This window comes from Glandiceps talaboti, chromosome 16 (assembly GCF_964340395.1).
Source record: "Glandiceps talaboti chromosome 16, keGlaTala1.1, whole genome shotgun sequence".
Classification (NCBI taxonomy): Eukaryota; Metazoa; Hemichordata; class Enteropneusta; family Spengelidae; genus Glandiceps; species Glandiceps talaboti.
The window spans coordinates 7,259,335-7,282,383 of NC_135564.1; the positions used below are offsets into that span (position 1 = coordinate 7,259,335).

At 34.5% G+C, this 23,049-nt stretch overlaps 1 protein-coding gene across 2 annotated transcripts in view; it reads left to right on the forward strand.

Moving 5' to 3' along the window:
- LOC144447811 (atrial natriuretic peptide receptor 1-like) overlaps positions 1 to 23,049 on the forward strand; it is a 196,750-nt gene that overhangs the window by 70,657 nt on the left and 103,044 nt on the right. The window contains exon 1 of one of the 2 annotated variants that reach the window (XM_078137896.1): positions 7,268 to 7,959. The exons of the other annotated variant lie outside the window; for it this stretch is intronic. Within the exon in view, the coding sequence (XP_077994022.1) occupies positions 7,272 to 7,959 (688 nt within the window). The 5' untranslated portion in view covers positions 7,268 to 7,271. Of the gene's footprint in view, positions 1 to 7,267; positions 7,960 to 23,049 lie in introns of those variants that run through there. 2 annotated transcript variants of the gene reach the window in all.

Genomic DNA, 23,049 nt, shown 5'->3' on the forward strand with positions numbered 1-23,049 from the left:
AAACTGAAAAAAAGATTCATGGTAGAAAAAGATTGGGGCATATTCAGTCAATGAAACACACCAAGAATAAAAATGTTTTAACCTAAAGATATATTTACAAATGAAAGGCCGGAAAGATTAGAATTAAAAAATATTCTTTTCAAATTAGAAAATTGTAATTTACATCCGAAATCCAGTGGCTCTTAGTGATATTCCAAACTGCTCCAAAGATAGAATCTTTAATTAAGATGTCGTCACTGACATGACCATTGTCTGCTAATGTATGACCTTCGGATATTTACTGATGACATACACTAATATAAGTGAAGCTGAACACAATTCAAACACACAAAAGCGGATTTGAGAGAGGTGTTGAAATAAAGGCCTTTATAACGAAATGCTTGTATTATAGAATAAATAATGATGCACATTCACACCGATAAACCTGCAGTGAAATTACTATATGGGTCATGGGATATTGTACTATAGAGCATAAGGGATAAAAAAAATAGAATCTCATCACCGATTGCCATATTGGAGTGCAGATATCTTAAGCACATTTGTTTACGAATACAATCATTTAAAGAATGTAAATATACCATTAAAATATTACTTGATAACCTGTGTTAAGTAACGCCTAATAAAAACATTATGTGGTTCCGATTACGCTCAATTTTAGAATAGGTGGGGTAGGTATATTTTTTATTTTATTTTTTGATATTTTTTCTGTGTGAGTGACTAGTTCAAGTTTCCATTGTTTTCCAAATGGTCTCTGTGTTTTTTAGTTCTTCCTGTCAGATGTACAGCCATTACAGAAGGGAAGAACAGTTTTATTGTGTCTGTTTAAGTTGGTCAGTTTCCGCAGTTTGCGATTTTATTATTTTTTCTCGAATATCGTTGACTCGGGAAATACACTGTGTTTAGGCGCATCTTGTAATAAAGAACATCGAGACATCGATGATCATGGCTTTGGGCAGTGGGCAACAGAAACAAGATTTAAATTGAAGGCCACATGCAATACCCTATAGTATTTATACTTTCATGCATAGCTATCTCGAAGGATCGAGATCCAATTATAGAAACGAGGATATTCTGTAAGAAAACAGAACTTGGAACGTATTGCTTTGTAGAGTTTTGCCTCTACGGGACTGTATGGTGAACGAGATGTTATTACATAATTTCAGAGGCATACTATTGGTATTGATGATTTATATGTATACGTTTTCAGTCGCCATAAATGTTTGGAACTCCATCCCTATGTGTCTGTCATACATGCGTTATCTCTACACCAAAAGAATTAACAACCACTTCAATAATCTCCCTAATAACCATGATATGTTTACATTTAAACCTTTGAAAAAAATCTTTGAGGAGGAATGCATGTCTCAAGCCATCAAATCACTAATAGAGAATTTATCAAGAACGAAACCCATGTAATACAGCAAATGTAGTCACGATTTGACATGAGATATTGCATTGAAGGTTTCTCTAGTGAAGTACGAAATGGGTAATTGCAAGATGAACTCTTGTCAACCCAAAACCCATATCTGTATTTTGATTGGAAAGCAGGAAACCATACACTTTCAAGAGTAGTTTCTTCCAAGTAGAGCATGGTGGTGGATTGCGCGCTGGGAGAGTGAATGCCATGACATTCATGAGAAGCCATAGATGTTCAAGCACAATGACTTTACAACCATGGTTAATAGTACATGTAATGATGCTCACAACCCAAAGTCTCAATTCGATTATATTGTGAACTCCTGACAAATAGTTTTCATTACACGTTTTGATATGCATTAAATATTTTGGGTAAGAACATACGTCGTAGAATGTAAATCACGTATTTGGACTACTCGAGAATAGTTTCCATTTCTGTTTTACATGCTTCAATATTACCCCTCTTTCCATCTCCCCCCAATTTTTCACATATATATTTGTATTATTCAGTTTCCAATTTTTTAACTTCAAAATGTTTAAATGATTGGATGGATTAAAGCATGCATGCATGCATGAATAAATGAATGAATGATAAACGTAACTAATTATAGGGACATCAGCCACATTGAAACAACATATTTATATGAATTCTAATACACAACGCTTGTGTGGTTCCATATGCTTTGTTGATTTATGTCCTGAAACTGTATACAATGCCACTATAACATTGCCATGTGCATTTATTCCGAGATCCTGCTATCAGTGGTGCTTTTTGGGTGCACCAAACTGACCGCGTCGATTTATGTGTTCGGTTTACCTTAATGCTAAGCGACACATCTCGCAGATGATAGACATGCTTAAACATGTCACAGTAAGTACAATAACACGTGTAACTCTTCAGATGGAACACAAAATCTGTCTATCAGGAGACAATATTCAGATCAGACCCATTCAATGTACAGCATTATGAAATACGTAATACTAACACATAGCCATTGCATTATATGAATTATTGAATGGATATGCATTAAATGAATTTATTCATATGTGACTTTATAGAGTAGAAATAGAGTTGGACATCGTCTCATTATATCTCTTCGGTTGGATAACAGGTACAAATTAGACAATTTGCTCACTATTGTAAGGTCAATGATCCATAGAAATTGATTAACCATGTTACAATTAGAGACTCAATCATACGTCAAACTTTATAAATAAATCAAGAGAATCCATGCGCGACCCTTCATACTAAAAATATATTCTCTATGTTAAATAGAACAATTCCAATTTAAACAACCACCTTGATATATGTCTGTATCTGTACATATACAATTCAGACAAGCATTGGTATCAGAAACATTGAAATTTGGATTTTATCTTTAGATGTAGTGTTGAAGGTTAAGAAAATATATCCGTCAAGACGCCAAATGTGTCCCAGCAGACCGAATTAATGGTTAGCTCGTTAATATTTGGTAAACAGAAGACACTTCTGGAAGTGCAATAAAATTACATATTTCGAGTATCCGACTTTTGAACACATTAGTTATTCTATAGTGAAGATCTACTAGGCGACATATGCATTGATAGGCACGATATATTATCTACCGCAAGATCCCAATTTTATTACTCGTCCGCCTTGGGATAACAGGAAAGCCATATCTTGGATAACACCACATATACTATTAACGCTGACGCCTCTTATCACTTCGATCATGGGCATAACTTGTTATGCCCAGGGAATTACTTTATTCTGAGTCTGTGGATAACGGGATGTCGTAAATATTACTGATCTTTAATACACACGGAGTTACAGCAGGTACCAAGTGCGTTACTATTTATCTAATAGTGTCAAATTGAACCTCGGTATTTTCGAGAGGGTTACATTTTCAGAGTATTGAACAGGATATTAACCACGGTGTTAAATTATTAATAAGGCGTCTCTTGATACCTAGCTTGATACCTAGTTTTTCTGTCCATGATCCCGTCAATATGCTTTACTAGGTTAACTGATATGCGAGTGTATGACAATAATATAAATATTTCGAGAGGGACTGCAGTCGCCCCCAAACAGACGGCAGCAGCAATAGCACCAACCCCACTACCATACCTACCACCACCGCCACCACCACCACCACCACCACCAACAACAACAACAACAACAACAACAACAAAACAACAACAACAACAACAACAATAACAAAATAAATGGCTAACACCACCATCACCACTACTACTACACAAAACACAATATAAAATTACATTTCAGAGACAAGTATATGCAAGCAAGTTTAAAGGAGCATCGCGCTTTTGACATTTTCTGACCTCTAAGCAATAGGCAAACACAGTAAGATAATAAATTATAATTTTGTATAATATTCAAGCTTATTTCAGTCAGGAATATCCCCTACCTGGATAAACGTTTATCCCGTTCGGGATTATTTATTATCCCGATTGGTATATATTGTATCCCGATCGGAATGAATAACATTTGAGCACTCTGGCGCATGTTACTACGACATGGTGCTTTTGGGAAGCAGGCATGTATGTTTTATATTCCCAAAGACCTAAAAAAAAAAAACAGGCGTCGGGCATAGGTTTTCAAGGACAATTTCTTTAAGTACACCCGTTTGAAGCCTATTTTATCTGAAATACAACGAAAACATAATCAGAAACAAAATGCTGTCTGGCGCAACTGAAATCATAACCATGCACTAGCTGCAACTGGGATATCTTTTTTATCAAATATTCAAAGACATATTCACTAAAATGTGGTCAATTATTTATAAAAAGACATTGTATATGTTATTTGGCGAAAGCTTGCTTTTGATTCTGTCATGTTAAAATTGTGCAGGTGTAACTGGAATATTTTTAGATCAGACAACCACAGTATATATTCATTGAAAATTGTTAAAATACCCATAAATAATAATTGTATGCAGTTTAATAAATGGTCGATATTCTCCATAACCAGTACAGAAAGAGTTGGGATCGTGACCGCCGTTGAGGATGCTGATTTGTGGGTGCAAAATCAATTTGATTTCATTTGATTTATCGTGTATGCAGCTAAAAAATACGTCTATCCGCAGGTGATTCTTTACTTTTCACGGTGGTACGCCATTATTACATTTTATGGTCTGGCCAGACAGATATCTGAGAGACATTGCTGAATTTTATCAGGTCGCTCGACAAAAAAATCTAATATTAACACTTCCACATGTTATCGTCTGGCATGACCAGAATTGAAGCAAAATTGTTATATTTTAGTCAATTGTCCTTTTCACAAAAATATCAGCATGAACGTGCAAATTTTAGGTTTACCCTGATGTTGTTCTTGTACATTTAGCTGATAATGGTAGCTCACCTTCGGCGCAAAGAAAGTGTAGCAATGTTTGTGAATATGTATGTCGCACCAGACAATTAAAAAAAAGCAATACTGGTTAGATTTTTGTCCAGCCATGGCACGTTGTGTATCTGGTTTAATAATATTCGTTGTAATTTAATCATTTATGTCAACAAGTTTAACTCAAAGGTTGTTTTTCGCCAATCGTGATAAATACGGAAAGTACACTGTCTATGGTTTTTATCCCTCGGGAGGCCAACTGTATTTTCTTTTATATGAAGGTTTGGAACCGTTGTTAGAATTTATTTCCCGTTTTAAGTTTTGTTAGGTTTCACTAAATTAAATATGCAGGTTGATAATCACTGTATATTTTATTGTTTACTATGAATCACCAATCAAGGATAACCTAGTACATCTCAGTTACGCTCGTACCCAATATAATTTACATGGAATATCTTTATCACAGTAATTTCTATAATGTTTAAAAGGATGAGTGGTTTAATCTGGTTTTAACAATAATAAAAACAAAAACAAAATAATGACATACTTGAATATTTGTATGTGTCTATAAATGTGGAAGCATACGGTTTGGCGTACATAGTCTTGCCAGCAAGCCACATGTTTTTTTTTGAAAGAGAATCCGTTGCACATATGGTATGGAAACATAAAAAATATATTGGTATATCTGAGTCCGGGTACATTTTCACATCGTTGTACAAAAGGCCTTGTATAATTCAAAACAGAACATGTGGTTCACACGGCTGTTGCCGAAGTAGGCATTGCATTGCTGATTAATATATATGTTGATTTCCGTCGATTACACGAATAGCCAAACAACGTCGTTGGCACACTATTGGAGCCAAGCATGCTCTATTAGATTCAAGAAATGTTACATGCATAACACTATTAGCACTAAAAGACATCGTATTTCAGGAATTTGTCGCATAGGGTGGAATTCTTTCTGCTACCGAACAGATATATTTCACGTGGAATGATAGCTGCCGTTGAAGGTCAATTAGCTATAGGAAGACGTGCCAGTGTAAACACCAGGTAAAAGCAAATATCATTAACATTATAGAGCAGCAAGCACGGTAGCAACAAGATTTCATTATATAATCCAAATCCTTCACGCTTTCAATTAGATTGGAAGTACTGCAGGATGGTTTACTTTTGGGAAAATTATTGGGACATTTATCTCCACCTGATTATATTGATAAATGTAAGAGATTATCTTGGGGCAAACTAAAATATTTTAATTTTTGAACAGATGCACCCATAGCATGTAATGTATAAGTTAGAAATACACTTCTTTGAATCTAAACCGAACATCTTAATTATTCAACAAATATGGCAAAAAAGAAAGCAAGCTATATATTATTCCCTATGATCCTTTGATACATTTATTTGTCTTCAAAATATCCACTCCATAAAGAAGCAATTGAAGTTTTTGTAACTACATTTTTATAACGTTTTATAATATAATCACGTTATACAATAATAAATTAATTGTAATGATGGATTCAAAAGAAAACAAGTACTATGAGCTATATTGAACAAATAGTTGATATGATATCTCCATTTGTCGGCATGTTCTATATTTATGTACACATTATAATACAATGGGGAACAGAAAACCAGTGGGCAAGAGTTTTTCATTAATCGCTGCAGATTTTTCATGACTCATGGGAAGGGGAACATAAATTATAATCTTAATCTTAGTCATGAAAATCAAGTCTATACTGTATTTTGCAACAGGTACTAGCACATCACAATAATCCAGAGAACGGAATGTGACACTTGTATTATTAACGATGGGATTCACAATGGCTTCCTTTTTTTGAGTCAACGCAAATAGCATTCGGTGACATAATTTCTTGTTAAGTCTAGCATTATCTAGATATAATCTATATTATGTAAGAAATCGTGTATTTCGGATTATTTTGAAACTCCAGTACCGTGACAACGCAGTGATGCATAATAGTTTCGCCCAAACTGTCAGCTACCGCAGTTTTGCATACTACGTACTGTTCCCTCGTAAGTCTATTTTGAGCACTTCGTGTATAAATGTCATTGTATTATGCCATGAATATAATTTACATAGGATTAACAAAAAATATACGACTCGCTGGACCGCTGAGGTTGACTGGAACCCGCAATTTTGCATTGTAAGTACCGTGTACTTTAAGCGACACCGTTAAATCAAGTGTGTGTGTATGCGGGAGATGCCGTCGATGATGGCTTAGTTGCTGGCGAAATAGGCGCTCGTGGGAATTAGTGCAATTAATTGTGGACTGCGTTCCCGGTCATATGCTAATCGATTCTACCATGAAACTCAACTCTGAATCTATGACTGTATCATTTCTATGGCATCCACGTTATATTGGAGAACATGATCGCAGCTGTGAGTAGATGGCGGCGGACTATGACAATGCAGTGAGCTCTATGCCGATTAAATAGACTATGTACAGAAGCTTCTAATATTCAGTGAGTCTCCTAGTGAAAGGATATCCGAACAATGGGAACATTTCATCAGGGCACAGGAGTATTTGTTTTTATGTGGCTTGTGTTAGAAAGTTATGTTTACTGTGGTGTAGTCCGCCTGGCCGTATTTCTCGACAATTCCATCGATGAGCTCTCGACTCCTTACAGTTTTGTTCGTGTGATGCCATCAATTGAGATAGCAAAGGAAAAGATCAATAACAACTCTCAATTATTACCTAATGACCAAATCGAATTCATAGTCAAAAGGAGCGAATGCCGAGAACGACTCGTGTCTACTATTATGGTTACCGATGTCCATACTCTTTGGGAACCCCATGGATTTATCGGACCTGCATGTTGGACTCCGATGGAACTCATTGCAGCGCTTGCTGGACACTGGAACTTACCCGTCGTGTCTGGAGCGGCTCCAGATTCATATCTAAGCGATAGGATTTTGTATCCGACGCTAGTGAGAACTTTTCCGCCAGTTCATCTTATATCAGGGGCCTCGATATCCTTTTTGGAATACTTCGGTATCAATACGATTGGAGTTCTCTATAACACGGAAGACGAGTACACTTATATGATTGCTTTCTCCATGTACACTACATTGGAAGCTCATCCAAATATTTCGTACAATGGCCAGGAATCACTCAAAGCATTTAGGCCAACAGACCATCTGTTACGAGAAATTACACCTGCTATGTCTGCATCAGCGCGCAGTAAGTACAAAGTAATGTATTAATAAACGTATCTATAGATTTACTTTAACATTAAATTAATTTATATTAATATGAAATATTCGTTCGCGGCTAAGTACGTTGTGACTTTATTTTAACATTAACGGCCGATGATCAATCTAAGGATTTGAATATGAATATTTTGAAATTGAGAAAACTGTTAAAAATCAATCGTGAGAATTGGTACAACTTGATAATATAATACATGTGATTCATTTGTAAACTAATAAACCCGGGATGACGATATAGTAGCTCAGTTAAAACATTCCATGCGCCGTATATTCGTGCTGTAAACGAAGTGCCCATTTTAAATTAGTTATTATTTAACCACATTGACTGTTGACGATGAAAATTCTTCTATATATACAATGAAGTAAATATATCAATCGCGATAATGATTGATTCTAACATGTTGACTGTATCAACACCTGTACTAGAAATATATAGCATGGCACATGGTTGGGCCGGTCTGTCTGTCTGTCTGTCTGTCTGTCTGTCTGTCTACATATGACTGTGGGTATGTAGGTGGGTATGTGTGTAATTAGGTTAGGTATGTATATAGCTGTCTTGTTGATCTGGATGTATCCAGGCAGATGCATATTTCGGGAGTATATATGTATGCGTTGACATGGTTTAATTTGTGTAATATGTGAGGAATATTTGAATATTTGAACTCAGAAGTAACATTCAGTATTCATCAATTCCACATTAAAAATGAACCCTGAACTCTGTATGAGATATAAATGTGTCCAGTCAAGACGTCAACCATTGATCTCATTTCCACACGACGTGTATTTTATTGTTGTATGTGTTACGCTGGTCTGGGCTTGCCCATGGCTTGTCCGTCCCAATCGAAAACTCCTTACATTCCACACTGAATTCCACACTATTCGGTATCGGAATCTTGGTTAGGACCTGGGGAAAACTCACTATAACTCGAGATTTTACGTTTGGTGAAAGTAAATATACACAGAATAGTTCATGAGACAGTTTTAACTCAGGTGTTCAAGTTACTTACAGTCAAAATACCAACGTTGTATGTGAATTTGCCCCCGATTGCCTCTTCCCACAAGGAGTGCAGTGTTCCGTAGCCTCCTTCCAAATCTGACCAAAATAGAACCCATATCTCTGTATATATCTAAATTCCACATTTTATTCAAATCCTAGATCAGAATTTCTTCATTCCATAATAAGAATATGGTTAATAAACAACCCTTTTGAAACAAACAAACAAACAATCACTTTCTTTCCCTATTAAGGAAACTGTTAATTAGATTCAGAAAACAACGGTATAATAACACCCATGTCAATATCGCAGCTGATAAACATCTAAGTTTTAATTTATACTTAATGTGACACTCGTGATCTTTACCTAAAGACATAGAACAACATGACCCGACATATCATGTTGTCTCATTAATAAATTGACCTCAACACATGTGTCATGTGTTCATTTGATTAATGTTTGTTTGTAGTCCAATAAAACACTTGTAACATATGACTGCATTGCCCTTATTATTGGGTAAAATATTACTACGTCATCAAATACAACCAAGTATGTAGCCTTTAAACTTTGTGGATGTTAACATATTGCTGTACTAGCAAATACCTCGTCTGTCTCAAAACAGTCTTTCACACTTTGACGAATACATTCAATATGATTAACAGTCCATCATTCAGGCAATTAACATCCGCCAATCATCAACATAATTTTATCAGGCGTGTCGTAAACGCTAACAAGGAAATACAGAATCGAATTAGCAAACTAATGAAATAATAAATCGCAAGAAAGTGTCAGCTCATGAAAGAATAAATTAATTCAAATAGTAACTTGTCCACATTGATTTCACCCTGTTGTCAATTTGGATGTGACCAATCTCCAGTTACAGACATTCAAACACAGCAAACCATGTTATTGCTCGGCCACTTTTCAATTTCAATGGGCTGGTAACTATATGTGGTCATTTTGTAGATGTTCATTCATTTAGATAACAGTGGTATACGTAGTTGGTGAAATATTCTTCCATAAGGAAAGAATACAATGTCAGATACAAAATAGCGCTACCCCGTCATTTATGTGTCACACACTTCCTGGTTTAATAATATGTAAATGAGACACAAGTGTTCAGGGTCGATGTCATAATTTTGTATTTAATACTAAATTATTACACTTGTGTACATGTATTACACAAAGAGAGAAAATATTTGAATAAATCAACTTAGCATTTACATAACGAACTTATATTTGGCATGAATGGAATGTTTTAAAGGTATACGTAGATGTCTATCAAGAAGGTTAAGCAATAAAACACACTCAAGATGAAATCTTTGATTGCATGCCTCAGGCCCAGAATCCTTTAAACATCAAATGAATACAGAGAAGTAGCATAGCCAACACGTATCGTAAAAATAGCGTAGTACAAGTATAAGAAAGGCCTTTTTACACAAATCAATGACATACAATATATTTGTATTGCTTGCATTGAAGAAGATACATTGCAATCAATCAATTACAATATTTGGCCAAAGGCTACAAGTTTGACGTTTGACGATCTGTGGATCTTTGACGATTTGTGGATCTTATTATGAGTAGGATGTTTCAAGGTTATATTTTGCTAGCGAACATGAGATTTAACATCATAATAGTACTACTTTACCCACTGCATTATGACAATTAATTTTTCATTCCGTATCGTATCATATCGTGTCGTGTTGTGCAATGTAGCAACTGATCGCAACAACACAACACAACACAACACAACACAACACAACACAACAACACAACACAACACAACACAATAAAACAAAGCAAAACAACACAACACAACACAACACAACACAACACAACACAACACAGCACAACACAACAACACAACACAACACAACACAACACAGCCACAACGCAACACAACAACGCAACACAACACAACACAACACAACACAACACAACACAATACGACACGGCACGACACGAAACGACATACATATCACATCACATCACATCATATCACATATTCTGATATCGTATCGCTTCTTATTCATATTTAATCACATCATGCATCATATTACAGAAGCTGTACCTTCCACAATATCAAATTATATTGTAAAAGTGAAACGGACACTCCGAACGATTATTATATTAATTTCGTTCGGCAAAGCTTATTAAACGCCTAACTCAGCAAAAATCACCTAGCTCACAGAGAAACAAATAAGAATATTAAAAATGCTCATATTAATGTTTTCCATTGCGATTCATAACGATGACGTCGAGATCGAGAATTTGCAGGTGAGTAAATTGTCAAAACGCTTTAGATATCGAGACGTACATGTAGACAATTCTAAACACGCGAAACATAAACTTTAAGATTAATCGTAAACAAATATAAACTATTCTCAATGGCTGTTTGTTACTACACTCCCTCGTTGACAGCAGGGTGACCTTAGTATTTCAATACCTTGGGGTATACTTTGACTATCATCAAGTATTAAGGGTAACCTCGTGTATTTATATTATTATCTTGTCTGGAAAAACGACTATCTACATTCTTTGTTTTAGAAGCTACATTCAGTCCAACCACAATGCATGCTGAGCCAACTAGGAGACATGGATATATCTACATTGTCAACATTTTTCTGACTAAAGTTCAGCAATTCAGACTTGTGTAGCACATTTCAGCCTACTCTTCAAAATCTCCCACTGTGGTGATATTCCAAAGATTACTCACACTTTTGTAATATATGTCTGGTTTACTAAAATAGTACTTTTAATTTCCAATGGTGTCTAGAACATACTGTTCAGATGATTTAATAGATATATGTAGTCCATGACGTATCTAGGAAGTAAAAATATTGCACACCTAGGTGTTAATAAGACGTCTATACAATAAGTGATTTACAACTGGGAAGTAAGATATATAAATATATCAATATCTGTTTTCCATAATCAAAAAATGTATAGTGTGATAAATAGAAAGATTGGTTGGTATCGAATTGAACTTTTGTTACAAACACAAACATGAAAATTGTACCTGAACTTTTCACTGTGCACTTCAAAATTTTAAAAATTTGAAATTATAGGTAAGTTCGATACTATGGTCAATCAGCACAGATGAATTTCCATTTGAAGAATTTTTTTTTTTAATATCTCTTAGCGACGGCATTACCACAATAACCTTTCACCCTAATATATGGCATGTTGGAGGTTTGAATAACATGTCGTACCTAAGCCAGTTGTTATAATTTTTCTGTTGCATTTATGTACGTTGGTGTAGTAATAAAACAAACCTCTGCCATCTGGATATTTGGAAAGTAAAGGGCTATAAATATCCGTGGTTTCTAAATATAAGGGTAAGTAAAACTGAACATGCCTTGTTCAGTATGAGCACTTTTATTTATTTGTAACGTGTATTGCCATCATCAATAATTTGTTCGAATACACAAATGCATCTTAATGCCGAGGGAAGTTATTTATATATAATGTCCTTGTGACAGGATCAATGAGCAGTAACTGGAACCTTAAGCACAAAGATAAATCTACAAACTAACGAATTAATTTGTCATGATAACCAAGTCGCAAAACATACAATGATGAAATATTACATTCTCTGAGGCATTATGAAAAGCAATACTACTGTATTTTACTATCATTTATGTAAACATGAGAACTTAGTCATGGTTGCCAAATCAATATTTTCTGTATGTGCATCCCCTTGATACAATAATAAGTCCTTTGGGTAGGACACGACAGTACACATTATCGTTTCTGTCATATTATGCAGTGCTTTTAGTTTTAAGTATGTATGAATCTATGCATATAAGTTATGATAAGATTGTATGTTGAGTGAAGTGTAAAGTAAACGCCCAATTAATAGGTTCTTACGAGCTACAACTTACAAGGACCATCTATTTATCCAATAAATATATCAACCCATACATGTAGTTTTAAACCTTCATGGTAAATTGTTATTTTGTGCTATTTATAACAGGCTTCGGTGCACGTTCAGATCATTACAGTTGTGACTGTTTTCTAAGAGCATAATCAATTGTTTCTTTAGCAGAGGGTCTATGATTCAACCAGTCGATCAAGACACATCATTTTGTTGTCCTTTTATAAAACATACATCATTGATATCAAAGTATGTAGCATATTACGATTTCCACATACAGGAGACAATACAAACTTAATTCCTTCAAAGAACATGCTTATTAAGACGACATTCCGAAAGTCAAATTACTTCTGAATAACTGGCTATCACGAACAAAACATCGCACAGTAAAAGCAAGAGTCGTCCACATTTTGAGTACAGGCTTGTTTTCCTGTATGATCAGCTACAAATCAAACGTGACCAACGACTAAAACATTACATTTTTTGCATTGAAATAGAGTTTCATGTAAGTGCGAACTCATGGACGATTAGGTAGATCTGACATAACAGGAAGGGGGGGGGGAGCATACTAGTCAAAACAGGCCTCGTGGGAACATGTGACCATTTCCATTTGTAACGGCCGTTACGATTCGTTCCTTCGATATATTACATCATGGTGCATTGTAGTTGACAGCAGCAACCATAACCAAACATCAGGTTGTGTTAGACGCAGAGAGAAGCGTATGTCCTTAAAATTCAGACTCGCATGTCTCGCTAAGCTTCAAATCACTACAACCAAAGCCTGTCGGACGTTTTAAATAAAGCATCTTCATATTTGAATATTAAGCTTTCTGATCTTAAGCCCCCTGAATAATAGATTGTTGTTCGACAGATTTATTGACGCGTCAGTTTATGTCGTCACAAACTCCAACGACCCAAATAAATATTGTATATAATGCGATAGGCCAGTTATCCCATGATAATTTACTTAATTGATTATCGTCATCATAAAGTTATATTTTCCTATGACGTCTGGTACTCGTGAGAATAACACAAATCAATTGTCATTATTATATACATCACTTCATTGATGTATGGTACCGTTGTTGATGGTATGTTCTTTAATCAAGGGACGCTGAGAATCTAAAATTGATTAAATTGGATAATGGCATAATAGTACCTGTGGTAGGCATTATTTCAAAGAAATCTGTGTGATGCATAATCGAAGATTACTCTGATGCCGCATTCAGATAATTCAAGTTTGTGCGTCATGGGACTCTAGCTATAGGTGCGATACACTCTGACGGAAGATCAAGTGCAACATTCCAATATTCAACAACACAAATGTGCATAGCAACCATCATAATAACAATAAATAAATTTGTATATATCATGCCAATATTTCCCTTAATATTGTGTTTGAATCGAGTTGCAATGCTGGACCCCTGTACCCTTTGATTTGTTTGTTTAGTTTAAAATGAGGTATTCACCGTCAACAACATAGATTGTCTTTTAGGTAAGTCTGCATGTACGAGTAAGTCTGCATGCACATGTAGGAGTACTCTTGTTTATCATATAAACAGCATATCTATCAAACATGACAAAAAAGTTACTGTAGTTGTGTTGATATGTTACCAACTAATAACGAAATACAAGTGTCTGAAAAGCATATCACAATTATAACAAACTTCATTTACCCCTGGAGCTTCATGTCTAGCGTAATCTCTAGCTCGTCTAGTTCCCGGTAAACTATATCTGTATCAGAGATATTGACAAATGAGAAGAGATTGTTGTGACAAATGTCAAGTTGTCAACGTTATTTCTTTGCTCAGAGCCTCTGGCACACCTGTAACTGATAAACATGAGGCTGTATGTCGTTTTAGTCAGGTTATGGATAAATCAAGTAACTGTCAAAAGCAAATATTAAGTCAGAATCCCTTATTAACCTTACATGTCGACATTCTCCATGAAAACTCACCAACTATTTTGGCCTTATTGCCACTAGAAGGAAAATGTATTATTGTTAAAATGTGATTTAGTTAATAATTAAGTAATGAAGTACATTACTATTTGTTGAAGACTTTGATCGTGGAGTTTGCTATGCCATTAACGTCCACGTCGTCCAAATAATATATATAAATGATGGTAATGATAGTCTAAGATTTGTATTTAGTGTCTCAAGAAGAACATCAATGTTTCATAAACAACCACAACTTGTTATTCCATTAGCATCCATGTCAGAGAAGAAAGTTAAATCACTTCAGAAGTGAATGCGTTCCAACAGCAAAACCTGGTAAATGTTATATTTCTGCTTTTCGGCCAGTCTTCGGTTATTTTTAAAAATGAATTAAGGGGCTGGTTTTCGTCATATAATTGTTCAACCCTTCTTAAATCACTAATGTATTTACAATGTTGTCATTATATATATATATATATATATATATATATATATATATATATATATATATATATATATATATATATATATATATATATATATATATATATATATATATATATATATATATATATATATATTATACCTTCTAGTAATACACTATCACTATAATACTAATGCGTCTTTCGGGCACCAGTCCAGCAATCTAGTGAGTGAATCGCAGATTATTGCACATGGACTAGTCTGTATAAGGTGATTCCCTCCTCGTGCAATATAAAGAAGCACCGTTTATTTAAAGCCGTATTTCATGTTTTCTAGTCTCAAAGCATACTAAAGGGGATATACAACCTTACTAGAGAAGGCCATTCACTAAAGCTTTTTAGCACATGTAGTAAATCTTTACGTCGTTTGGTTCCCAATACAAGAAGTAGTATAGATGCCATTATATTTGACAAATGGACATTGATAAGGGTGACAAATGCCTACTTGCTCTTATCCTGAGAGCAGTTTTGATTGACCACACTCGCTATCTGATTAACAACAAAGCTAAAACAAAATCATATTGGAACATAAAATAAACATGTTTTTTTATTTAGTCATAAACGTAATTAAATTGAGATGAAGACCGGCCACAATACGTCCGTCTTATATATTGTGCTGTTAGTTCCTTATGTTTATCAAAGAACTAAAAAGAGTGTTTCCTAAACTATTGTTCTCTTTTCACGTGATTTTCAATTTATTGAGTTAGTACAACATAGGGTAGGGATATTATCCAAGTGAACAGAGTTTTCTTGGCATTCTGCCACAAGAATATCCAATACACGTACGTGTTCCTATTGTACATTTACCGATTTTGATCATTAAACTGAATGTTTTATGCAATATAATGTGCACAAATTCACAACTGAATATAACATAATTTGTTTGGTCGCAAGGAATTACATCTTAAGTTTGGGATTTTCTTAATACGAATGTATTTTTTTGAAATGTTTGCTATAGTATCTGTACAAAATATATATTTATGTTACTCATATAGCAACACAATTAAACTACTACAGATACACAAGGTAGTCTTGTTCACGTTCAGTACATTTCTATTATTCAGTTCTGCGAAGCTTGTGATAGGATAAACTGTTCAGACCCGAATCCATAATATACATACGGGAATTCAGTGACATTTTAGTTGGCTAGCTGTGGCAAACTAAATTTTGGGATTAGTGTCCACGAAGTAATTCATCAGTAAATGAATGCAAACATGGCTTGAATACGTAATATACGACTAGTTTCACACCTCAGGGTCTTTTTCAAGGAATAATTCATAACAGTAATATAAGGATACAGCTTTGCTTTGTTAAATATGAATGAATGAATGAATGAACGAATGAATGATTTCTTTTCACCTGATAACAAAAATAAGCTACACTTTCAAAGAAACATATAATACATATATACAAAATGAATACAAAAGAAATAGACAATTGTTATCTGATGTGGACCATGGAAATAGTTCAGCAGAACTAGTCTTGTCCACGGCCCGTACATTTTTCTCCATTTCATATAGTCCAGATTATGTGCTTTCAATGTTTTGTTTTCTACAGTCAAGTAAGTGTAGTTATGACCTTAATTATCAAACGATATACTCCTCTGTAAGTTGTATGTTTGCTTAGGTGACGGTAAAATTGCCCATTTTGACTTAATGTGTTGATTTACTCTCAAGTCCATTAAACGGTGACACTGAAAAAACATCACTTTAGGACTAAGTGCTGCTATCTGTGGCAACGGGAAGCATGCAAATAGGCTCAATTAAATCGTGTAACTTGACACCTGACACTCGTTCTTATGTCTAACTCTTTCATTATATACACACTTGTACAACTGTTTTACTTCTTTGACTTATACACACACACTTTTACAACTGTTATACGGTTGAGTTTGAAAAAGTCATTCTAGTTGTGTGTTTCACAAAGTGTCCTAAGACCACTTGTGAAATTCAAAACGCATTATGTGTTGTTGTTACTGTCATTACATGGCTCGAAGTGCAGTTATCTTTTAGATGATGAATTAATCTATTATAGTAACAGAATACTGATTAAAAGTTGATGTCTGACGACTTACATATACTATGGGTATATTGTTAGAGTCTACCGTTTATGCATGATGTTGACCTGCTTAGGGTAGTGGTATCTTACTTGAGTAAATCCTAATTACACCATGATGTTGATGAACTTAAGCATAATATACACAGGTTGTTAATAACTGTACAGGTGAAGGATGTTTCATTTATTTTTGTAACACACCTAATCCATTTCGTTTATTGTGGTTTGTCAATATGTGGTCACGTGGTATGTAGAATTTGCTCTGTTCAACGCAAATGACTTTTACCGGTCAACAATTTTCATTATGATACCTGTTTGGGCTTCATCAGTAAAAACTAAAAACTGATGACTGATGACGTCATTTGCTGCCGCGTACATATTTTGACAGCAGACGAATCTGACGTCACCTTCTGTTGGTGAAGTAGATGCTAGCATAGATACTTCACGGCTTTTTTTTTTATTTTCTAAAGACAAACTTGCCACCCTTGTCGCAAAAAGAATTTGGAATAATTATTTTACAAATTCATGATTCATCAATCCTAAAGGAAAGTAATTCTTACATACACGACGTCAGAGTAAAATTATTGCAGTTGGCATATTTTTTACAAAATCATCAAATACATATATATATAACCTCCCGTGTGTATGTGCAAGGATTGTCACAGCGCAACAGTTCCTGATTAGTATCTAAGACGTTTGGCCATAAGGATTATTTTTCGCAGAAAAAAATGATTTAATTTTGGTTATAATTACCGTTTATGTATTTCAGTGACTACCATATATATCTGTATATCAGCTGCTGCAAGGCAAATAATTATGGATTCTGATATGTACAACTCGGATTTACTAGATGTTACAAGGTGCGATATCGAAAACTTATGATGTAATCATCATTACGAAAACATTACAGCACCCACAGCTATTTTATGATTCTCAGTAATCCACTGATAGATTTTCCGAAGGGTAAACCAAGTAATGTTCAACCTTTGAACCTTTCGTAGATGCAAATGGACAAATAGAATAATTACTACATGCATATATAATTAGTTCATATATGGCGGGTAATCCCGAGACAGTATTAACTGATGTATGTGTGTTGATAATCGTCATATCAGATATTTACCTACAATCTAATATTGAACATTAAAACTAACACATCACTGGTGATGATACATGTGCTTGAATATTGAATAAATATGGTGGATTTAATGCTATAACCCGGTAAAGGTATATTGAATGGATACGAAAATACATTCATTTGATTAAAATGTAACAGTCCAATACGCGCGCACGCACGCACGCACGCACGCACACACATACACACACACACACACACACACACACACACACATATATATATATATATATATATATATATATATATATATATATATATGTGTCTGTGTGTCTGTGTTATAGTTATAGGTATAGCAAGATTATGTATCTTATATAACTATATGATGTGTGATACGTAGAACTTTGTCTGATTGACTTTGATATATGATGTAGGTTGCTATGACAGAGCCATATTTAATATAAATGCTAAGATTCCTACATTCTAACAAACTATTTCCTAATATTGGGGTTTCGCAGCAATGCTCTCATCTGTACAGCATGCAATGTGCTTTGGATTTCTTATAAATGACGTCGAGTAGTTGGATAGCCGGACAGGTTACAAGTGACATGTTTTTAATCTTCCTCAGAGAAATATGAGAATTGACATGGTTTCCTTTTGTGCTGCAAATCAACCTCCTGGAGATGTTGAAAGTGATGATTTGTATTGTGTCTCTATTATACCATATACTAGTCTAGCTACCGGCTGTATGTATGTATGTATGTATGTATGTATGTATGTATGTATGTATGTATGTATGTATGTATATTATATGTCATGCAATCGCGTGCTTCAGGGTGAAATATCAGAAAGTTCTATTCATTAAACGTAGCTCTTGTCAATATCACCTGCCCAGTCAAATACGATTTTAATCGATACTACGTTCATTTCTCAAAGGTGGACGATGTCCCAGCGGCTAGACCTCTGACCCACATAAAAGGTATCTTTACCTTGAAATGTCAGCTTACGGACCCTGGGGGTTAGGTCATCAAATACTCATCAAGTTCCAAAAGCAAATGGCATAACAAATTATGGCATAGTCACGCTACAGGCTCCAAATAAACGATGTTATGCTATTGCAGATGAACAAGACTTGAATAACAAATATTACAATGATGGCGATGGATATCCAAATTTATGTATTCGTATCGTCATCAGTGAATATCAATAGCTAGCCTTCGTCCTCGTTGGCACATTGCTAAGAAAGATAGATATATGCACAAGGTACTGTTACATACGAATGCCTTAAGGAATATCTCAACCTAGAAAGTTAAAGTAAACGTTTGAATATTTCATATAAATGGTAGCATGGATACAGATATCTATATTTCTAGTCCTGCCGTACATGTATATCTATCGGTCCCTGTGATTCTGTCCGTCTGTCTCTTCTTCTCCGACATCTCTCTGACTGTTCCAGTCTATGTATCTCCGTTTGCGTGTCTGCCAATTTCTATCTCTGGTTCTCAGTTTGTAAATCATAGCCATCTCTGTCTGTGTGTATGTTTGTCTGTCTGTATACATCTGTTAGTCAGTCAGTCAGTCAGTCATTCAGTGAGTCACACGTCTGTCCTGTCGCTAAGATATTAGTTTATCTTGTTTTCCAGTTTGTTGAAATAGAAATGTAATCGGAACAACAAAGCTATAGCTGCAGCAGTTAGATTTGAATACACTTTGCGACTTGAAGGTTTTGAGGTAGAATGCCCAATTTCAACGTCTTTAAAATAGAATTGCGAAACTGTCACCTTTAAAATGTGTATAACACTAAATTGACTGGAAAATGACACCTAGTTAGATTTGTCCAAATTGAGTCATTTTGCCAATCAACACTGAATTGTGTTTGTATAAAAAGACAGAAGATAATTCTTTTGAAAAGTATTCAACTGCCACACATCTTGAGCGTGAATTTGCATTTTATTTCTCATTTTTCTGATACCATTACACAGGTGTGCGTTTATTACTCCTAGTACTAGTCTAATAATGAAAACTGAAGGACTTACAGCTGGCACAGATAGTCATGTTGATGGATATTGGGGTCATATAGATTCGTTTTAGCATAACCCTGTCACTTTTCAATCCCTTCACATCAATTAGTAGTCTAATAATCTTCTTACCTGAAAGGCGAGTGGAGCATTTATGTCAGATATGTGTCATGTCTTGATTACCGTGAGACTGGGTTGTCATGTATGCTATTTTATTATTTAAACATCATTTTCCCCAAAGATGACCTGCATTATAATGTTAAATCCTCGATAGCTGTGATGTTGCAATTTTCACTCAGTGAAAGGGTAAAGTAATAAGGCACATATTATTCATTGCAATAATATGAACAACTTGCGAATGTTTCTTATGTTGATTTTAATGAACATATCAACTATATAACCCTCACCACGCACGGTATACTTGTAATCAGCATCTGCCATTTCATTTTACAAATGACGAGCCATGGTATATATTTCGTCACCTTGACGAATCTCCTTCCATTAATAATTACGCAAGATAAAGGAAGCCGACAATGACTTACAAAGTATACACATGTTCGTCACAATGAAGTAATCTAATGATTCGAAGCCTTACAATACATGAATGTCACCATGTCGTCAGTCTTAACATTATTTTAAATTACGAAGTTCGTTCATCATATAGCATACTCAAGGACATGTTAAAAAGATAATATATATATATATATATATATATATATATATATATATATATATATATATATATATATATATATATATTATTTCCATTCTTATATTGAATCCACTATCGAACTGTCAATGTGTAAGCCGTGTACTGAAACGAGTGTGTCTCTTTAAAGGTCAACGCCACTCCAGGAAATATAGGTATTTTCATCAAGAAGAAAATCATTTCTGAGAGTTCATATCACAAAGAATTCGCTCTAATGCTAAGAGAACAAATTGAACTAATTTTATCACCTCTATCATTTTTCTAGTGGTCGAGTGTTGCCTTATCGGTCTTGGACATGAATATGCTTTAGCAGTAGAGGGATGTTGCATATTCGTGACAATTAAGTGCTTATTTCCTAAGATAAATACAGTGCTCATCCTATACATATTCATGTCAGGTGAGACCTATGAGGTAACAACGAACTATTGAATGAATGGTAGGTGAAAAAGTGTTCAATTTGGTGTTTATTGGCAATCGAACGTAATTTATGAGATGTGAAATTATGAAATGAATTTACATTACTCATCTTATAGAATTTCATGTCTGTTTACACCCATGAGGTAACAACGAGTTACTAAATGAACAATAGAGGTGAAAAAAGTTCAAGTGTAATTTATGAGATACGACATTATTAATTGAACCTCCAGGACCCAAAGTTTATATTACCTTTATTTCTTGAGTCGCATTCCCCTTAAAGTTTTATACTAAAAATACCTATGGAAATGGTTTTGTACAAAAAGGTAAAATTCGAAAAGAGAAAACAACGTATAAGCATTGAAGCAATTTAAATGCTCATGATAAATTTATCTCAGCGAAGTCCCCATTGTTAACCTCCAAATGTTGTGATGACATTTACATTATGTATGTGCAAATAAGAATCGGTAACATAAAAGAAAGAGTACCGCGTTTTTGATACAAACCAAATTATATGTGTTCATAATTTATTGTTTTTAATTCAATGCAAAATTATATGCATAATATTAACGTTTCTCATATAATATATTTATTATTAGGTAATCCATTTCGTTTTTCAAATTTGTACTGATGGAATGAATGGTAAACCTATTTCTAAATTGACCAAGGCATGTTTTTTCTATTCAAAAAATACAAATTATATACATTTAATTTAGTTCTTAACGTCGATAAATACCCCACCCTAGCTTATTTTTTCCTCATGCTCAATGGTTTCTAAAAAGATCTTATAGAATTACAATCATAAATGGAAAACAAATGTCTAGCTTAGAGGCACACTTTAAGGAAAATGAACAGATAGAATCGATACTATACACAAAGATAATCTTCCAACAATATTGATCCCAAGATGGGATGCTCACAATGGCTACAAATACACGAGGAGTTTTAGTATAGCTTATATTTAGAGAGTCACCCTATCTAAACAGGACTATTTAATGTTTGGTTTATAGTATTCCATTTTTGCATGCATATATGTGCGTTGGTACACATCTCTCATTGTAACATTGTATATTATTTTTCAATTGTACACAAGTTTTGAATGGTTACAAGCGATGATATATTTTGCGACGTATCCCATCTTACTGGGCCTGTAAATGTAGGTTGGTAGGCTAATTTCTAAAACATCTTTAGTTTAAACGAGTCTGTAAGGTCCACCATTAAATTTTTTTAGTGTAATTACTTCACATGCAAAATTACGCTAATAAAATCGGCGCAGATCAGATGACAATCAACGACCCTGATTCCAAAAACAATCAATGCGATCTGCCTGTGATTGCAGGCATATACTACTAGCCTGTGCCTTTCTACAATTTGCCCAAAGTTTAGTATAATGGGACTTGATATTGTTTTGCTAGTGGATATATATACCCAGGTGGTGACAGTTGCTCATGCTTGGTCATTGTTTTCGCGGTATATATGTAAATGTCATCTTTCAGG